Raw genomic sequence first — 18,133 nt, 5'->3', positions numbered from 1 at the left:
CTTTGGTATTAGCATCCTCTTTGTTGCTTGGTCGTTATATGCGATCAATTTAGCTCTACTTTGGCTTCCATATGCACAAGGTTTAGCATCCTCCCCTACAAAGGGCACTAAAACCTCATAGAATGTGCTAAGTGGGGAACATAAGATAGAAACGACCCTAATAGGTACTAGAAAGTATAGAAACGAGGCTAGTTAGGGGACTAAATGTGCACAAATATGAGTCACATCAAATATCCCCAAACCGAACCTTTGCTCGTCCCGAGTAAAGAGGTGACTAAACTATGACCCTTATTAATACTACTAGCCGATGTGAGACAATTACCGGGTCTCACCCCACCCCTTCAACTCACAACAAAACATCTATGAGGTAAGATGCCTTCTTGCAATGCAAGGTTGGGCTTGCCAAAATGGCGATACATCCAAGCATTAAGCACACAAAACAAGTAATGGATGCATATACAAAAGAATAGCCACTTTCCTCATCTAAGTGGCATAAATCATCTAGAGGGGAAGCAATCTAAGGGTACACATTCCTTTGTAAATATTATTTCTCCAAGCTACTAAGTCCAAAAGGATACCAACAAATCACCTCCAAGTTGTGTCAAACTAGGGTACTTTTATCCTCAATCGCTAAATGTTTTCATCAAGAGTAGACTTCTTATGGTGTTAGAAACACTGTAGGATCGCGGAATTCCCCTTCTTGCCTAGACAAGAAGAAGGGTCGTCCCCTCTCCACCATGCAACAAAATGAGCCCATCAATGGATAAAAGGGATCAAAATGCTTTGAGTTTCATAATGGTAGTTTGCTTTTGTTTTGTTTCCCTCCAATTTCTTGTGGTATTTGACTTTTGAGAACATTTCTTTGCCACTTTTGATGTTTGGCAATTTTTTATACTTGGCAATTTATTTGCATTTTTGAACAATTTCAAAATAACCCCATTTTGTAGCAAGGGCACTTCTAATGGAGCTTAGGAGTCTATTTTTGCTCCTCTTTTCATTGATGCAATTTTCTTGTGCAAACTTTTTGATTTTCATTTCAAGACTTGAACTCAATTTTGGAGATTTTTGTCCTCATTTCCTTTTATATTGGCAAAACATGATGATAGTAATGAAAGAGCGATTGCATGGCCTCAGAGTCACCTTGGAATAAACGGTAGCTAAGGAGTCTTCACACCACAAGGTACTCTTGACTAGGCCTTAGTCCATGGGTCAAAAGATACTAGTGTGATACATCCTATGGTGTCTTGAGGGTATTCTAGCAAACAAAGTCTCAAGGAAAAAAATTATCTACAAGGGACAATATACACTTGCCAAGCTTCCCAACTAGACATTTTCACAAAAGTTTTCCTAAAATGCAACTACATGCCATGATGCAACTAGCATATATACAACCTAATGCAAATGCTACTGTCACTAGTATACCATATAATCTAAATGCAACTCCTAGAATCACATTGGTTTGTACCGCATCAAATAAAAAGAAGCCACGTAGTCATTAACATAAGGAGGAAAAAGGAGATTTGGAAAGATCATACCGTACGGTCTTCATATTCCTCATGCCTCGGATGTGGTGTAGTCGGCCCAATGTAATAGGAATGAACACAAACAAACAAATATATACAATATATACATTTCTACGCTACAAAAAGAAGAACATGTTTTTGTATTTTAAAAATTTTCAAATTTTTATCATTTTTTGATTTTTTTTGAGTTAGAGGGTGTTAGAATTCTCCATCCCCACACTTGAATGGACATTGTCCTCAATGGACAAAATAATAGAAAATTGTATGAATGCAATAAAATGAATGATGCATGATTCTACACTAAATGCAAGCTATATGGAATATATACATGTGATAAATATATACAAGTGATGCAAACTAAGCTAGTCTAAGTGATGCATGCTTTCTATTGTTCGAATAGCTAATTTGAATTAACCCGGGTTGCTTGTGACTAAACTTCCCCAAACCGGTTAAATTAATGGGAGAAGTTTGGCCACAAGGCCATGCATGCAAAGCTATGCTAAATGCAAATTGTCATTTTGGATTTTTCAAGTGGGAACAAAATTTATCATCACCTTGATGTTGCTAAGATGGAAATAGTCCTTATATTTTACAAGGACACTAGCAAGGGTTGAAAGAACAATGATTACTTAAGGTAAGTTAGAATGCACTTCCAAAATTTGACATAAAAATGAGAGAGAGAGAGAGAGAGAGAGAGAGAGAGAGAGAGAGAGAGAGAGGAAAAGCTCACACAAGCCACGGTGGGTGCCTCTTGCCCGCTCCACCAAGCTAGAGAACTTCTTCATATATCTCCATCCTCTCCTCCAAGATCATCATCCCAATGTGCTTTAGACTCATCACTTCCATAGGAATCCATGAACTCCTCTCCTTCACTATTGACCCCCATGGTATCACCATTACTTGATCCCTCTCCTTCTTCATTGCCATTGCCACTAGCCCCACCATTTTCATGAGTCGAGTTTGGGAAGAGTATATCGACCTGAGCCTAAGAGGGAAGCATTCCCTCTTCATTTATGCGCCCTTGACGAGCCATATAATGGAAATTGGGGTAAAGAGCATAGTAGGCATCTATCTTGTCATTATATTGTTGGCGGTGTAAGGCTTGAAGGAGACCCATGGCAAAATCATCTTGAGGAAGAATGAATGGGTCGAGATGATTGTAGGGTTGGTATGGGAAAGAGTAAGGAGGGATAGTGATCCTTTATTGTTCATTGCTTTGAGGTGGGTTTGTTTGTTGTTGTCCATTAGTAGGGGTTGGAACTTGATTCACTTGACTTGTGTTCCCGGTACAAGATAAGATGGTACTCGGGAAAGTGAGCCTCTTCTTGGTATAACTCTTGTCAAGCCCTCTATTGGAAGGATTAGAGGGTTGCTTCTCTTGGTCAACCACTTGATTCTTCGCTCATAGCCCTCATAGGCTATCCAATGGTGATGTTGAAAAAGGAGCATTTCATTGATCCTTGTATTCCCCGGAAGATGCATATAAGAGTTGTTGTTGTTGTTGTTGAACTTTGGGTTGAAAAACTTTGCAAGTCTTGTTACTAGGCCTCCATTGACGATGTGCTTCATTCCACTATCATTCCCATTTCTAAACTGCGCCCATCTTTCAAGTAGCATTAGTGGGGCATTGAACTTATAACCACTCTTTACTTGGATTTTCATGTAGGACTCCATAAAGGTGGGATCAAGTTCATTCACAATAGCGGGGTCACGGCGAGCAAGTAGGTTACTCGCTATGAATCGATAAGTGAACCGAATGATAGGGTTTTGAATGTATGAGGCCGAGCAATCCTTGATTCTTGTCAAATCTCGGCCCGTTAAGGCTCGCTATAGAGGTTCAACAAGTCGGAACTCTATGCAAATTGTCTTGTTTAGGGTGGAGATTCTTAAGAAGCTTAGGAATTCAAGTACTAAAGGTCTATAAGTGAGTTCATGCATGTGAAACATTGTTGAAAGACCAAAAAGTTCAATAGTGCTTCGGTTTGATGGTAGATTCCTAGCTTTCTTAAAGTTTCATGACAAACAAACTTAGTGGGGAGAATATTCTTACCCAATAGTCGGTGGAAGACAATCCTTTGAGCATCATTGACGAACTCAATGTTTGAGAATTCATCTAGGCTTGCCAGATCAATTATCTCTTTATTTTATCTTTTTAGAGTGTTGAGGTGTGAGGTTGATGAACTCCCAATGACTTTTGTTCTTCTTTCTTCTCTAGTAATGAATCTCCTTGGGGTTTTCATTTTTATGGATAAGAAACAATCCTTCTAAATTAGTTCTTTTTTAGTGTCTCAAGCCCTAGGTTTTTGGGTGAGCTAAGGTTTTAGAAAGGTTTGTTTACTTGGAAGTGATATTTGGTGATTTCAAGTATTTTGAGAGGGAAGTTTATGTTTTGATTTTGGAGGGAGAGATGATGTGTCTTAATATGTGTGGTGGAAGAGGGGTTTAAAGTTGAGAGAGGGCGAGAATAACGAGAGGGAGGCGCGCGACCTAGAGAGAGTCGGGCGAATTTTTGCTTTTCACAAGATTCACACGAGCAGTTAGAGACGCTCGTCTTGGAGTCGAGATGCCCACTTGGTAGATGGGTCGCCCGTCCTAAGTACAAGATGCCCAGATTTCAACCACAGTGGAGAATTGTCTTTTTAGAAGCCAATAGGGTTGTGGATCCTCAGGATGATCCGCACAGATTTCAGCCCAGCGAAAATTTTCTTGAGATGCATGGTGAGTCGCTCGTCTTGGCGCTGGTCCGCCCGCCTTAAGTCTAAGTCGCCCGGCTCACGCTCGGGTCGTGCAGATTTGCACTCCAGTGCAGATTTTCATTTTGAGAGCTCCTTCAAGTCCCATGGTTTGGTCTGAGGTCGAGTGACTTGATTAGCTGGACGCTCGAGCTGAAGTCGGGTCGTGCAGATTTGCACTCCAGTTTAAATTTTTATTTGCAACCCTTTCCCAATCCCCACGAGCTCAGGTCTGCTCGTGGGTCTTCACCCTATATCAATTATTCTTCTTTTCCTTGTTACCTCGTCATTACAAAGGCTTTATTTAGCCTAGGCATGTGCTTCCCCACACTTGATCATCAAGCACTACGCGTTTGAAACATATTAGGATCCCTCCCTCACTTGCTCTCATGTCAAAAGTTGTAGTCAAAACAAGGAATTAAAAATGCAATGAAGTTAAAATTCAAGTAAGTGGGTTTGTATATTTACAAGTGGTGGTTTAGGGAGGACTCCACCAAACTCTCGTCCATTTTAATGCTAGTCACGGGAGGGGGAAGAGGATCAAGGCGAGTTACCTCAGCCTCTCCTACAAAAGCTCCTTCATAGTAAGGCTTGATACGTTGACCATTAACTTTGAACCGATTCCCATCTTTCGACATTAGCTCAAAGTCTCTATAATTTCCAACGTTTGTGATAACAAAAGGACCCGTCCATCGTGAGTTCAACTTTCCGGGGAAGAGCCGATATCGAGATTTAAATAGAAGGACTTTGTCTCCCTTGTCCAAGGCCTTTTGTTTGATTCTCCTATCATGGAGCAATTTGGTCCGTTTCTTGTAGATCCTTGCATTTCCATAAGAGTGAAGCCGGAATTCTTCCAATTCTTCAATTTGCAAGATCCTCTTCTCACCACTTAGCTTGAGATCGAGATTGAGTGTTTTGATGGCCCAAAAGGCTTTGTATTCCAATTCAAACGGTAAGTGACAAGCCTTTACATAGACTAACTTGTAAGGTGAAGTTCCTATGGGTGTTTTATAGGCCGTCCTATAAGCCCAAAGGGAGTCATCAAGCTTCATGCTCTAATCCTTATGAGTCTTGTTAACAACCTTCTCAAGGATTTGTTTGATCTCTCTATTTGAAACTTCAACTTGACCGTTTGTTTGAGGATGGTATCCCAAGCCGGTTCTATGTTGAACACCATATTTTGTCAAGAGAGATGCAAACTTATTTTCGTGGAAATGTGATCCACCATCACTAATGATTGCTCTAGGAACTCCAAATCTTGGGAATATCACTTTCTTCAAAAGCGTTTTCACCGTCTTTACATCATCGGTTGGGGTAGCAATTGCTTCTACCCACTTAGAAACGTAATCAACGGCAACTAGAATGTATTTGTTACCTTGAGATGATACAAAAGGACCTTGGTAATCTCTTCCCCAAACATCGAAGATTTCAAGTTCCAATATGCCTTGTTGTGGCATCTCATTTATCCAAGATATGTTGCCGGTTCTTTGGCAAGGGTCACAATGGAGGATGAATTCTCTAGCATCTTCAAACATGGTAGGTCAATAGAAGCCCGATTGCAAGACTTTAGCAATTGTTCTCCTTGCTCCATGATGTACTCCATAAGGGGATGAGTGACAACCTTCCAAAACTCCTTGTACTTCCCATTGTGCGATACACTTTTGATAAAGACCATCACTACATGCTTTGTAGAGGTTGGGATCATCCGAAAAGTATCTCTTCACTTCAAATAGGAACCTCTTTCTTTGGTTGTAGTTCAATTTCGGAGGAAGAACTCCTCCTACAGTGTAGTTTGAAAAATCGGCAAACCATGGTGTGGTATGCCTCTCAAGTTATGTGTGGATGGCCATTAGAACATCATCGGGAAAGGAATCATTGATGGGTGTATTTTCATCTTTGTTATCAAATCGAATTCTTGACAAATGATCTGTTACTACATTTTCGGCTCCCTTCTTGTCCCTTATCTCTAGGTCAAACTCTTGGAGTAACAATATCCACCTCAACAAGCGTGGCTTTAACTCTTTCTTCACCAAGAGATGTCTAAGAGCACGGTGGTCCGAAATACAATAACCTTTTATCCAAGTAGATAGGAGCGGAATTTGTCCAAAGCATACACTATAGCAAGAAGATCCTTTTTCGTGGTGTCATAGCTAATTTGTGATGCATCAAGGGTCTTGCTTATATAATATATGGCATGTAAAGCTTTCCCTACTCGTTGGCCAAGAACCGCGCCAACGGCATAGTTGCTTGCATCACACATTATCTCAAAAGGTATCTCCCAATTTGGGGGTTGAATGATGGGAGCTGAAATCAGAGCCTCTTTTATTCTATCAAAAGTTTCAACACACTCATTAGTAAATTGGAATGAGGCATCCTTAAGCAAAAGTTAAGTGAGAGGTTTTGCAATTTTGGAAAAATCTTTTATGAATCGTCTATAAAACCCAACATGACCGAGAAAACTCCTTACCCCTTTAACATTCACGGGTGGTGGTAGTCTCTCTATCACTTCAACTTTGGCTTTGTCAACCTCAATGCCCTTTTCCGTAATCAAATGACCTAGGACAATACCTTCGTTGACCATAAAATGACACTTTTTCCAATTTAACACAAGACTCACATCTTCACACTTTTGCAAGACAAGAGATAGATTATGCAAACAAGAATCAAAGTCTTTACCATAAACACTAAAATCATCCATAAAAACCTCCATTATGGTTTCTAAGTAATCGGAAAAGACACTCATCATGCAACGTTGAAAGGTAGCGGGAGCATTGCATAGCCCAAAGGGAATTCTCCTATATGCAAATGTTCCATATGGGCAAGTGAAGGTGGTCTTATGTTGGTCATCCGGGTGTATCGGGATTTGGAAGAATCCCGAATACCCGTCAAGGTAGAAAAATAATTTGTTAGAGGCAAGCCTCTCAAGAATTTGGTCAATGAATGGAAGGGGGAAATGATCCTTTCTTGTCGCGGAATTCAATTTACGATAGTTAATACACATTCGCCAACCGGTGATCTTCCTTGTGGGTATTAGCTCATTCTTGTTATTTTTCACCACCGTGGTACCTCCTTTCTTAGGTACCACTTGAACGGGACTAACCCACAAGGAATTCGATATAGGGTAGATGATTCCCGCATCAAGCAATTTCATAACCTCCGCTTTCACAATTTCTTGCATGTCGGGGTTTAGTCTCATTTGTCCTTGGATGGTAGGTATATGATCTTCCTCTAGATGAATCCTATGCATGCAAAAGTCGGGGATTATTCCCTTAAGGTCACCTAGACTATAACCTATAGCCTTTTCATGTTCTTTCAACACAACAAGCAAACTTTCCAATTGACTATCATCAAGTTTTTCATTGCCAATTACGGGTTTGGTTTTAGACTCATCAAGGTAAGAATATTTCAAATTGGGGGGAGGAAGTTTTAAAGTTGGAGTTTGTACCTCACTTTCTTCCTTTGGTGGTTCATTAGGAACATCTTCAACCTTCATTACACATTCCATCCTCATTACATGCTCTACCTCGGTTGCTTGTTCTTCCTTAGTGGATTGTGAAGCTTCTTTGAGGATGTCATTTATCCTCATGGATTGCTCATAAGAGAGTTCTTTGTTGTCTAGAGCGGCTTCAAGGAGATCTACTTCCAATGCCCAATGTTTACCATTGGCCTCACTTGCTTCCAAGGCCTCCAATGCTTCCAAAGGGTCTTTGATGAGAGTAGAATTCGCATGGTCCTCTACACAACAATCTATAAGATCCATTTCTACGCAACAATCTATAAGATCCATCTTGCAAGTTAACTAAGATAAAAAGGTGAGAAATACCTTGAGGAAATGCTTTTCCTCAAGGCAAATAAAGACACAACTAAAAACAATTAATGATAACAATTCAATTGAACACCGTCCCCGGCAACAGCGCCATTTTTGGTGCGGTTCGAAACTTTATCATCTAAATCAACCAACCAAAATAATATTTATAACTAAACAAACTACTCTTAGTAGATTGGTAAGTAAAGGTCGGGTTCCAAAGGACGGGTATCGAATTAAGTTATCAGTTGCAAGTAGCTATGTCTTAAGGTGTCACAAATTGATTGAGTTGAAAAGAGAGTCTAAACTACTAAGCAAGTGGAAAGGTGAAAGGGATGTAAACAATTAAGGAAAGCACTAGGGTCTCATGGGTTCATAGGGGATTTCATGGTGGTGATCATACAAACATATTTTCATAGTCGCAAGCAATTCTTGTTGTAGTGAAATCGAGTTAGTTTATACCTTACGATTCATAGGAAGATTTGGGTCCCGGAGCCGAGTCGTCTAGACTGTACAACACCTACAAGTCGACTTACTTTCTTCCTATTCACTTCTATGCATGGTCTAACAAGACTCGAGTTAGTTTATGTCTTACAAGTCTTGTTTAATAGATAAGAGAGTATAAATGCAAGGTTTCTTAGTCTAGCATTTTATCAAGCATAACATGTGCATAGGTTAATACTATAACAAGCAAGCAATCATATAATAACATATAAGATTAAGCATGAATCTATCCCCATGTTATAGTTCCCCTAATACCCCATTAACCCTAGCTAGGTGACTACTCACTCGTGGTTGTGTTGAACATGCTAATAAGGGTGTCAATCATACCAACAAGTCCAAACATGATGAGTGATTAGGAAAACTAACAATGATTAATGTAAAGAGTAGAAGAGTTGTACCAAACTTATGATGAACAAACGGAAAGAAAGAATTATAGAAGGAAAACTTGATTGATGAATGAAGAGTTGTCAATTCTTCAATAAACCCCAAATAATCTTCCAATTCCAATACTAGATCTAAGAGTTCTTCAATAATAATTAAGGAAGGATTAAAATGTAATTAAGATAACCAATTTCTAATCTACTCTAATGACTTGGTAAAAATTCATAATCAATCCCCTAAAACAATGGGGTATTTATACTAAGTACAAGTATTAGGGTAACTAAGGACTTAAATGATGATTAAGTCCTAAGATGAAGATTAACGCCTTGAAAGTCTCATGAGGAGCCCCACGATCTGCCCATGTTAGACGCTTATGCTGCTTTGAGGATCTGCTCGACCTGGGCTTTGAGACACCCGGATTATGCACTGAGTCGCCCGACTTGAGGTCGGGACGCTCAGATTTAGCTGTGAGTCGCCCGGATTTTGCGCAGCTTGGCTTCTCTTCTTCTTGACTGCCCCTAAGATCCGTGGAGATCACTGAGGAGCCTTGGGGGTCTTCGTTAATGCCCATTTTACTTAATTTTATTTACATAGGTCTTTAGTATTAGCATCCTCTTTGTTGCTTGGTCGTTAGATGCGATCAATTTAGCTCCGCTTTGGCTTCCATATGCGCAAGGTATAGCATCCTCCCCTACAAAGCGCACTAAAACCTCATAGAATGTGCAAAGTGGGGAACATAAGATAGAAACAACCCTAATAGATGCTAGAAAACATGGAAACGAGGCTAGTTAGGGGACTAAATGTGCACAAATATGAGTCACATCAGTCGTGTATCCGGAAAAGGACCTTATGTTCCCGACCTCCTACATTTTTTAACCAGTTTTATTAGCTTCTTAGCTAAATAAAGCAAATGAATATAAATGAAATGGCTTAATATAAATACAAGATCGAAGTTTACCATGCTCCTTGCCACACAATACGACAAGTGACTCTCCGCTGCCCAAATGAGATGCGGGCCACCCATTTATCTGTCTACTGATGCTTAGGCACAAGCTGGCGTCCTCTCCTCCTCACGTTGACCCTCCGGGCCGCCTCTTCCTCCACCTCCATTTCCTCCCCGTGAACTACCAGGGTCGAAAGGGGATCAACGTCCACCTTCATGGGGTCTCGCCCCGAGGTAAAAGGCATGTCCTCTACAAAAGAAAGCAAACAAGACATTTAAAAGCCGCTTTTCAAGACATTTCTCAAGCCATCCCATCAAACAACTCAATAAAGTGTTAAAACTATGTACCTACGTAGCTAAACTAAGCTTAGTTGTGGTCACGAGCCGAAAATTGGGCAGCATTTCGTTACTATAAGCCTAAACCTATACAAAAGTGTCCCGGAAGACCTGTCACAAATCAAAATTTCGGCATGGTAGGAAGATTACCCATCATCCAAGGATTTCAAAACATCAAGTTTCACCAAAAATCGACAAGTTTTAAGCTATTTTCGACCCCTTTGAAGTGGTTTAACAAAATCGTCTTATTTTCGTCTCATTTCATCAAAACTCAACAAAAATCCGAAATGAATACATGGTTATGCTCCTAGCATGTTCAATTACGCATTTCTAATGTCAATTTCAAGGGACAAACTCATTTGGTACGGAACCCCCAATTTTTTCGACTACTTTGGGTATTACAACCCTAATTTTTCTATCCTATTCAAGCTACAAATGCAAATTAAAGAAAGGATAAGATACATACCTGGATTTGTCATGATTAATGGCGGATTTTGATCAATTTTTTGTAAAATTTGGTTGGGTTTTTGGTGTTTGTCGAGAGGAAGAAGAAGAAGAAGAAGAAGAAGAAGAAGAAGAAGAAGAAGAAGAAGAAGAAGAAGAAGAAGAAGAAGAAGAAGAAGAAGAAGAAGAAGAAGAAGAAGAAGAAGAAGAAGAAAAATTTTGGTTTAAATGAAAAGAACTCGCACTGAGTTCTGTTTTACTCAGGCACGGATGAACCTGGGAGAAAACGCAGTCTTTGCTGCGCCCTTTCCCAAGGCCTGTTGTCTGCTGCGCCTATTCTCCAGCAGGTTTTGTAACAGCTTTCCTTTCAAGTCGTTATAAGCTCGTGATGGGTGAACCCAAGCCCTATATTTTTCCGCCTTAGGATGTTTTCATTAATGCAACGGGTATTTTTACTCCGTATATTTTCTACGGGTGTAATTTTTTCTACCATCTAGTCTAAATGCTCCCCAACGGTTGCAATATTTTGTTCCCCGGCGAGAGTTCATTGTCGCTATACAACCCATGTATTCTTCGACCAAAATTTATTGTTTTTATCAGCGGTTCTCGGAAAGTCTCGCCTTCTACCAAGTCAAGTTTTCTATCAGTGTTTCTCGGAAAGTCTTGCTTGTCAATTATCCTTCAGCGGTTCTCAAAGCGTCTTGTCTTTGTCCCAGCAGTTTCTTACATCGAGATAATCCTTTCAGCAACCTTCAGATAACCCTTCGGATAGTTCAGTCCTTCGTATGTTCTTCCTTCATATATAACCTTCAAATAATCCTTAATTCCCTCAGATAATCCTTCGAAATGTTAAGAAATTTCTTCAGAAGCCCTGTCACCCCTAATGCCTTCAGACACCAAGTTATCTGTAGACAAAAGAGTTCTACCGAAGCGCCCTCAGTCCCGTTTCACCCAGGGGTGTCTCAGGTATGATTTCTTCTTATGGATGGCGAGCCTCCTTACGTAGTCTAATGGACTTCAAACGACCTTCCCCGATAGTCGACAGACTCTAAAATGGTCCCGACGACAGGTCCTTGGCTCAGTTCCCTTGAGCCGCCTCGCGTCGCCATAGTCTTCAGGTTGTAATCTTCGATTGACCTGGATGCTATACTTTGACTTTTGCCTTTGTCCAAACCTCAGTCAAAGTGGGGGCTCTGTAGACACCTCGTTTCTGCACCTCCCGCCAACCACCTAGTGATGATTGGGCCGCATGTCTCTTTATGCGGAGCGATCTATGACATTTCGTAAGTTCGTCGACACGTGATAGCTCAAACAGTCAAGTCAACCTCATGGTCGTCATCTACGCGCCGATACAATCGTTTTGACAGTAATTAGAGTTCGTTTGGAGTCCGGGTCAAAAACCGTTTTCATTTTCTAAACCGTCTAAAACCCGAGTCAGAATATTCTAGAATTTTTCGGAGTAATATTCCTAAATTTTATCTATTTTCACGGAAATATCTACCTTGTGGAATAAGGAAGCCTACATCTTCTCTAATTCCTAAAATCAACCGAGGAAATCTTTCTTGCTGAGGAGGAAACTGCCCAAGAGAAAACGCAGCAGGTACTGCGCCACTTGGAAAGGTCACAGTTCCTGCTGCGCCTCTTCCTGGGCTGCTTTTTCGTTTCTAGTTTCCAGATTTCTTCCGGATTTCTTTCCTATTCCTACTTTTTCTATAATTCCTCCATGTGATTAGTATAAATAGAGACCTCTGTCTCACATATTCTTCACGCGAGTGTCCGCCCTTCTCTTCTACCTTTGCATTCTAAGACCACGCTCTTACTTTTCGACGCCTACGTGCTTGATTAATTCGACCACGTAAGCTCATATCACTCTGAGTAACAGTCATGTTTGCATGACCAGCTACTTTGACCACTACACTTTAATCAGCTCTTCAATTTGTTCTAAATCCTCTTTAGAGGGCACTTTCATATTACATCAAGTCGAACAATCACTAATACGACAACTTAGTTAATCTCGCTTCGTCCAACATGTAAGTCAGGGTGTAAATCCTAATTTATTTACTGTATTTTATTTTGTATCAATTAATATACGAGTTTACGTCATAAGCATGCTCAAAACCGTTTTCAAAACTCATGTTTTGAAACCCTTTTGACGGAACAGCAGAGAGGCACCGTCGAGAAGAAACGCAATAGCTGTTGCGCCTCTTGGAACAGTTGCCACCTTTGCTGTGCCTATTCCAGAGGCTGCTTAGCCGATGTTGGTTTTCTTCTTCTTCCTCGTGTTTCTTCATCGTTTCATTCGAAGGTCCTCTTCTGTTTTATTCCTTATTCCTTTCAAGTTTTCATCTTTTCCAATTTACAAATTTGTTTTATAAAATACTCTTTAATAATTCCGACTTAAATCCCTTGTAATTTGATATTTGCGGGTCTTCGTCTTTAAATTCGAACCCGGATTTAAGAGGCTCGATTTGTTCATATCAAGTCCCTTGAGTTAGTCTTTTATATATGATTATAATTCTGTTCCTTCTTCAATTTCCTATCTTCTAATTTCCGTCTCTAATATGAAGTTTTTATATAAACTCGTTTCCGACATCGTATAATAACTAACTTGTGATACTTCGTTTCAATTCGTTTTTACTGCTTTACGACGGTTCTGATGCATATAACCTGACTAAATCACCTTCACTCGAGTTGTATATCAATAATCCATACTAATCAATCAACCAATGATAACAATTAACGAGTCTGACTTTCACAGTCATAACCCAACTCAAGAACAGTCGCATGAACTGATGCGCCTCTTCTAAGGGGCGCAGCAGATGCTGCCCCTGTTCTGGGGTGGTTTCTACCTCTGAACTCGTCTTGTTTTGACGTAAGCCTTCTAATTAGGTTTTAATCGACTATTATTCTTATTATCAACTACTAATTCGACTTATTTTACAATCTTCTAATTCTTTTATTCTTTTCTTTTCTTTTCAAATCCCTTTTTCGAGCGTACTTGTGACGTAAATTTAATTATCCATTGTAATTCCATTGTAATTCAATTGTAATTTATTTCTTTTCATAATCTTTTACATTTCATATTATCTTGTATGATTTACTTACTTGACCTTTTCACATGTAATGATCTAACTTCCTACTTCGACTCAATTAATTGCTAAATTGCTTGTCCACTGACATAGTCTAACCTCACATGCTAGGTTTAAAACGTTAGATGTTGCATTGCATGCATAAAACTGACAACATATGGAGTATAGACAATTTTCCTTATCATTAGTAGAGGCCGTTATCGAGGCGGGCGGGATTAGGTGATCAAATAAACGAGCTTCCTAATACGTATCCTCACCCCTTAATCAAGATCTCTGTGAACATCCGTGTTCATTGGCATCACGAGAGTCATTCTAGACATATAATGCTAAGGGTAACAGATTTCTTAGTGTTTATGTCACTATTTTGTGTCTTGACATGACGCGAAGTATTCGAACGGTTCCAATTTTCCATAAAAATTGGTGGCGACTCCACAAATGCAGGCTTGGCAAACCTTTCACCGGTTTCAATGCCTTTCAATTCGGTAACGGCCCATGACGTGCCTCGGCCTCACGCCGGAGTTCCGTGGGAGAAGTTCCGCTGCCTCGAAACCAACGCCCGGGTACGCGCGGCGCGGGTGACTGTGTCCACAATCGGGTTGAAATTTGATAGGTCTATATTCTTAGTCATTTCTTAATCTCATAACTTATCATTTAGTTAAAATAACATGGATACGAATTGTACAAATAACCAACTCTAATATGTTGTGTTTTACATTTATATAATATCGACTTTCGTATGACTTTAAGTTTATTAACAATCCCTCATTTACTAAATGAATAGGTGAAACTCCAACTTTTGCCGCCTAAAACATATTTTCTATAATAGTGTTTGGTATTTTTAGCATATATTATAAGTGTGGACATGATAAGTTATAAATGGATATAATCTTGTGTATTTAAATATTTATAACATTTAATATTTCACATTCTACACAATTTTATCTCCGATCTTTCTAGGATAAGGAAATTCTTTTTTTAACGAACTTATTGATAACAATTTATTAACTTTTTATGATAAGAAGTTACGGCTAAAAAATATGGTATTAGTAAATATTTGCTAAAATTCATTGACTTTTTATGATAAACATTTGCAGCTAAAAAATATATTATTAGTAAGTATTTGTAAATTAACATCATTAATTTCTCGGTAAAAAAACAAAAAAAAAATAATTTAAAAACTCGTTTTATTACTTCTTACAATTTCAATTTTTATTTATTTCTCTAATCGAAATACATTAAGGAGAACAATGAAAAATAAGTGAATTGTCAATTTAAATTCTATAAATCCCCTATTTACTAAATGAATAGGCGAAACTCTCACTTTTCCCACCTAAAAGATATTTCCTAGAATAGTGTGTGTGGTATTTTTAATACATAATATAGATGTGGACATGATAAGTTATAAATAGACATAATCTTTTGTATTTAAATATTTATATCATTTAATATTTCACATTCTGCACAATTTATCTCCAATCTTTTAGGATAAGAAAATTCTTTTTTTTAAAGACTTAATGATAAAAATCTATTGAATTTTTATGACAAGAAGTTGTGGCTAAAAAATATGGTATTAGTCTATTTGTAAATTAATATCATTAATTTTTCGGTAAAAAAAAACTCATTTTATTACTTCTTACGATCTAAACTTTTATTTATTTCTCCAATCAAAATACATTAAGGAGAAACATGAAAAATAAGTGAATTGTCAATTTAAATTCTACTCCCTCCAATTCACTGTTTTCTTCCCTATTTCCTTAAACGGATTATTCAGGTTTTCTTCCCCTTTCTTATTTTGGAAACTTTTTACTCTTATTTTATTCATTCATTTCTCCATTATCAAACCCCACCTAACTTTTACTCTTATTTTATTCATCCCTCTCTCCTCTCACTATACCCCACATAACTCACAATTCCTTATTTAATTCTCAATTATTCATTCCTCTCTCCAATCTACAAACCCCACCATCTTTCTTTATTCATTTTTTAACTCCCTCCTTAATTCTTGTGCCCCAAAACAAAGGGAAGAAAACACTGAATTGGAGGGAGTATAAATAATACACTAGAAAGTAAAACTCTATAAATACATGCATATATTTCACGGGGTCTATATTAATTCTATAAATACCGCGCATTCATTGCGCGGGATCTAAACTAGTAATCAATACTATATATTAAATCCAGAAACCAAGGGACTTCAATGTAATTAAAGAAAGTTATACAAATTAATTATACTATATAGTTTTAAATCAATAGCACCGTGTGATGGACCCGATTAATGGATCTCAATGCAAATATTATATAGTTTGGGTTAAAATTAAATTATATAGAAGCTTGGTAATTTCCCTAAACATTTGTAAGAGACTAAAAGATGGTCAATTTCCTTAAAATAAAATAATTAATTAAGATAATCAATTTCCTTAAAATAAAATAAATAATTAAGATGATCAATTTCAAGGAGACTAAAAGAAAGAAGATGCTTAGTAATTTTCCTAAATATTTATAGAAGAATAGAAAATGGTCAATTTCTTTAAAATAAAATAATTAATTAGTATAAACATGCACACTTATGGTATTAATTATTATCATCATCATAAAATTATATATTAAATTTAAAATCTATGAAATTTTATTAAACTTTATAGTTTATTAGATGTTAATTATTTAATATACAAAAATATAATAAGTAGGTTATAAATAATTTAAGTTAGATTGCATAATATATAATATTGCATAATTCTTTCGATTTGATTTAATGCATATATGTAATATATTTATATAAATATATAATCCTCTTAAAATTGCATGACTAAGTTGTAAAAGTAATTTGTCAGTAAAGAAAAAAATTGTAGTAAGATTGGATATAATTATATGATAATAATCACTCATTTGAATAGTAAAAGTAACAATATTATCAGAGAGATTAGTGAAAGTGGTAGAAACAATAACGGGAGTAGTGAAATAATCAATATTAAGAAAGTGGTAGAAACAACAACGGGAGTAGTGAAATAATCAATATTAATGCGACAATAGTGAAAGTAACAATAAATACGGTGGAAATAGTGAAATTATCAATATTAATGCGGCAGTAGTGATGGTAACAATAATTACAACGGGAGTAGTGAAAGTAACAATAACTACGGACAAGTAGTGAAATGTTATTACTATTGTTTCATTAATAAGAGTAAAATATTAATAGTGGGAGTAGTGAATATGTCTCAAAATTTTTTTTATCGTAATTTTAGGATATGTCATAAAAAAAAATATATTAATGGGTTATGCATCTTTAAGTAATTTTATTTAATGAAAAAACAAATTTAATGGTAAGTAGAGGTAGCCCGGGCGAAGCCGGGCACCAATACTAGTACTATATATTAATTCGAGAAACCAAGAGAATTCAATGTAATTAAATAAATCTATACAAATTAATTATATTATATAGTTTTAAATCGATAGCATCGTGTGATAGACCTGATAAAGGGACCTCAATGTAAATACTATATAATTTTGGTTAAAAGTATAATATAAAGATGCCTTGATGAAGAATATTTATGGAAATTACATTAAAGTAAAGTAATTAAATTTAGAAAACACAAGAATATAGTGATTTTCCTTAAAATTAATATGTCCCACTTATGGAATTAACTAGTATTGGTGCCCGGCTTCGCCCGGGCTACCTCTACTTACCATTAAATTTTTTTTTCATTAAATAAAATTACTTAAAGTTGCATAACCCATAAATTTATCATTAATATATTTTTCTATGACATATCCTAAAATTACAATGAAATAAATTTTGAGACAAATTCACTACTCCCGCTATTAATATTTTACTCTTATTAATGAAATAATAGTAATAACATTTCACTACTTGCCCGTAATCATTGTTATTTTCACTACTCCCGCCGTAATTATTGTTACTGTCACTATTGTCGCATTAATATTGATAATTTCACTACTCCCGCCGTAATTATTGGTACTTTCACTATTGCCGTATTAATATTGATTATTTCACAACTCCCGTTGTTGTTTCTACCACTTTCACTAATCTCGCTGATAATATGGTTAATTTTACTATTCAAATGAGTAATTACTATCATATAACTATATCCAATGTTACTACTTAGGCATGCAATTTTAAGAGAATTATGTATTTATATAAATATATTACATATATGCATTAAATCAAATCGAAATAATTATGCAATATTATATATTATGGAATTAACTTGAATTATTTATAACCTACTTATATTATATTTTTGTATGTTAAATAATTAACATCTCTATACATCTAATAAAATATAAAATTTAATAAAATTGCATAGATTTTAAATTTAATATATAATTTTATGATGATAATAATTAATACCATAAGT

The 18,133-nt window shown here is 36.9% G+C and overlaps 1 protein-coding gene across 1 annotated transcript; it reads right to left on the bottom strand.

Annotated features, from left to right (window-relative positions):
* Positions 1-2,304: 2,304 nt before the first annotated feature.
* On the bottom strand, positions 2,305-5,790 carry LOC141645353 (uncharacterized). The gene is made up of 3 exons (XM_074453983.1): positions 5,456-5,790; positions 4,810-5,275; positions 2,305-2,508 (listed from the first exon to the last, which is right to left on the bottom strand). The coding sequence occupies exons 1-3, from the start codon at positions 5,788-5,790 to the stop codon at positions 2,305-2,307; spliced, it is 1,005 nt and encodes a 334-aa protein (XP_074310084.1).
* Positions 5,791-18,133: the final 12,343 nt, after the last annotated feature.

Source organism: Silene latifolia, chromosome 1 (assembly GCF_048544455.1).
Source record: "Silene latifolia isolate original U9 population chromosome 1, ASM4854445v1, whole genome shotgun sequence".
Lineage (NCBI taxonomy): Eukaryota > Viridiplantae > Streptophyta > Magnoliopsida > Caryophyllales > Caryophyllaceae > Silene > Silene latifolia.
The sequence above is the reverse complement of the archived record's forward strand: the minus strand, read 5'-3'. Positions and strand labels throughout refer to the sequence as shown.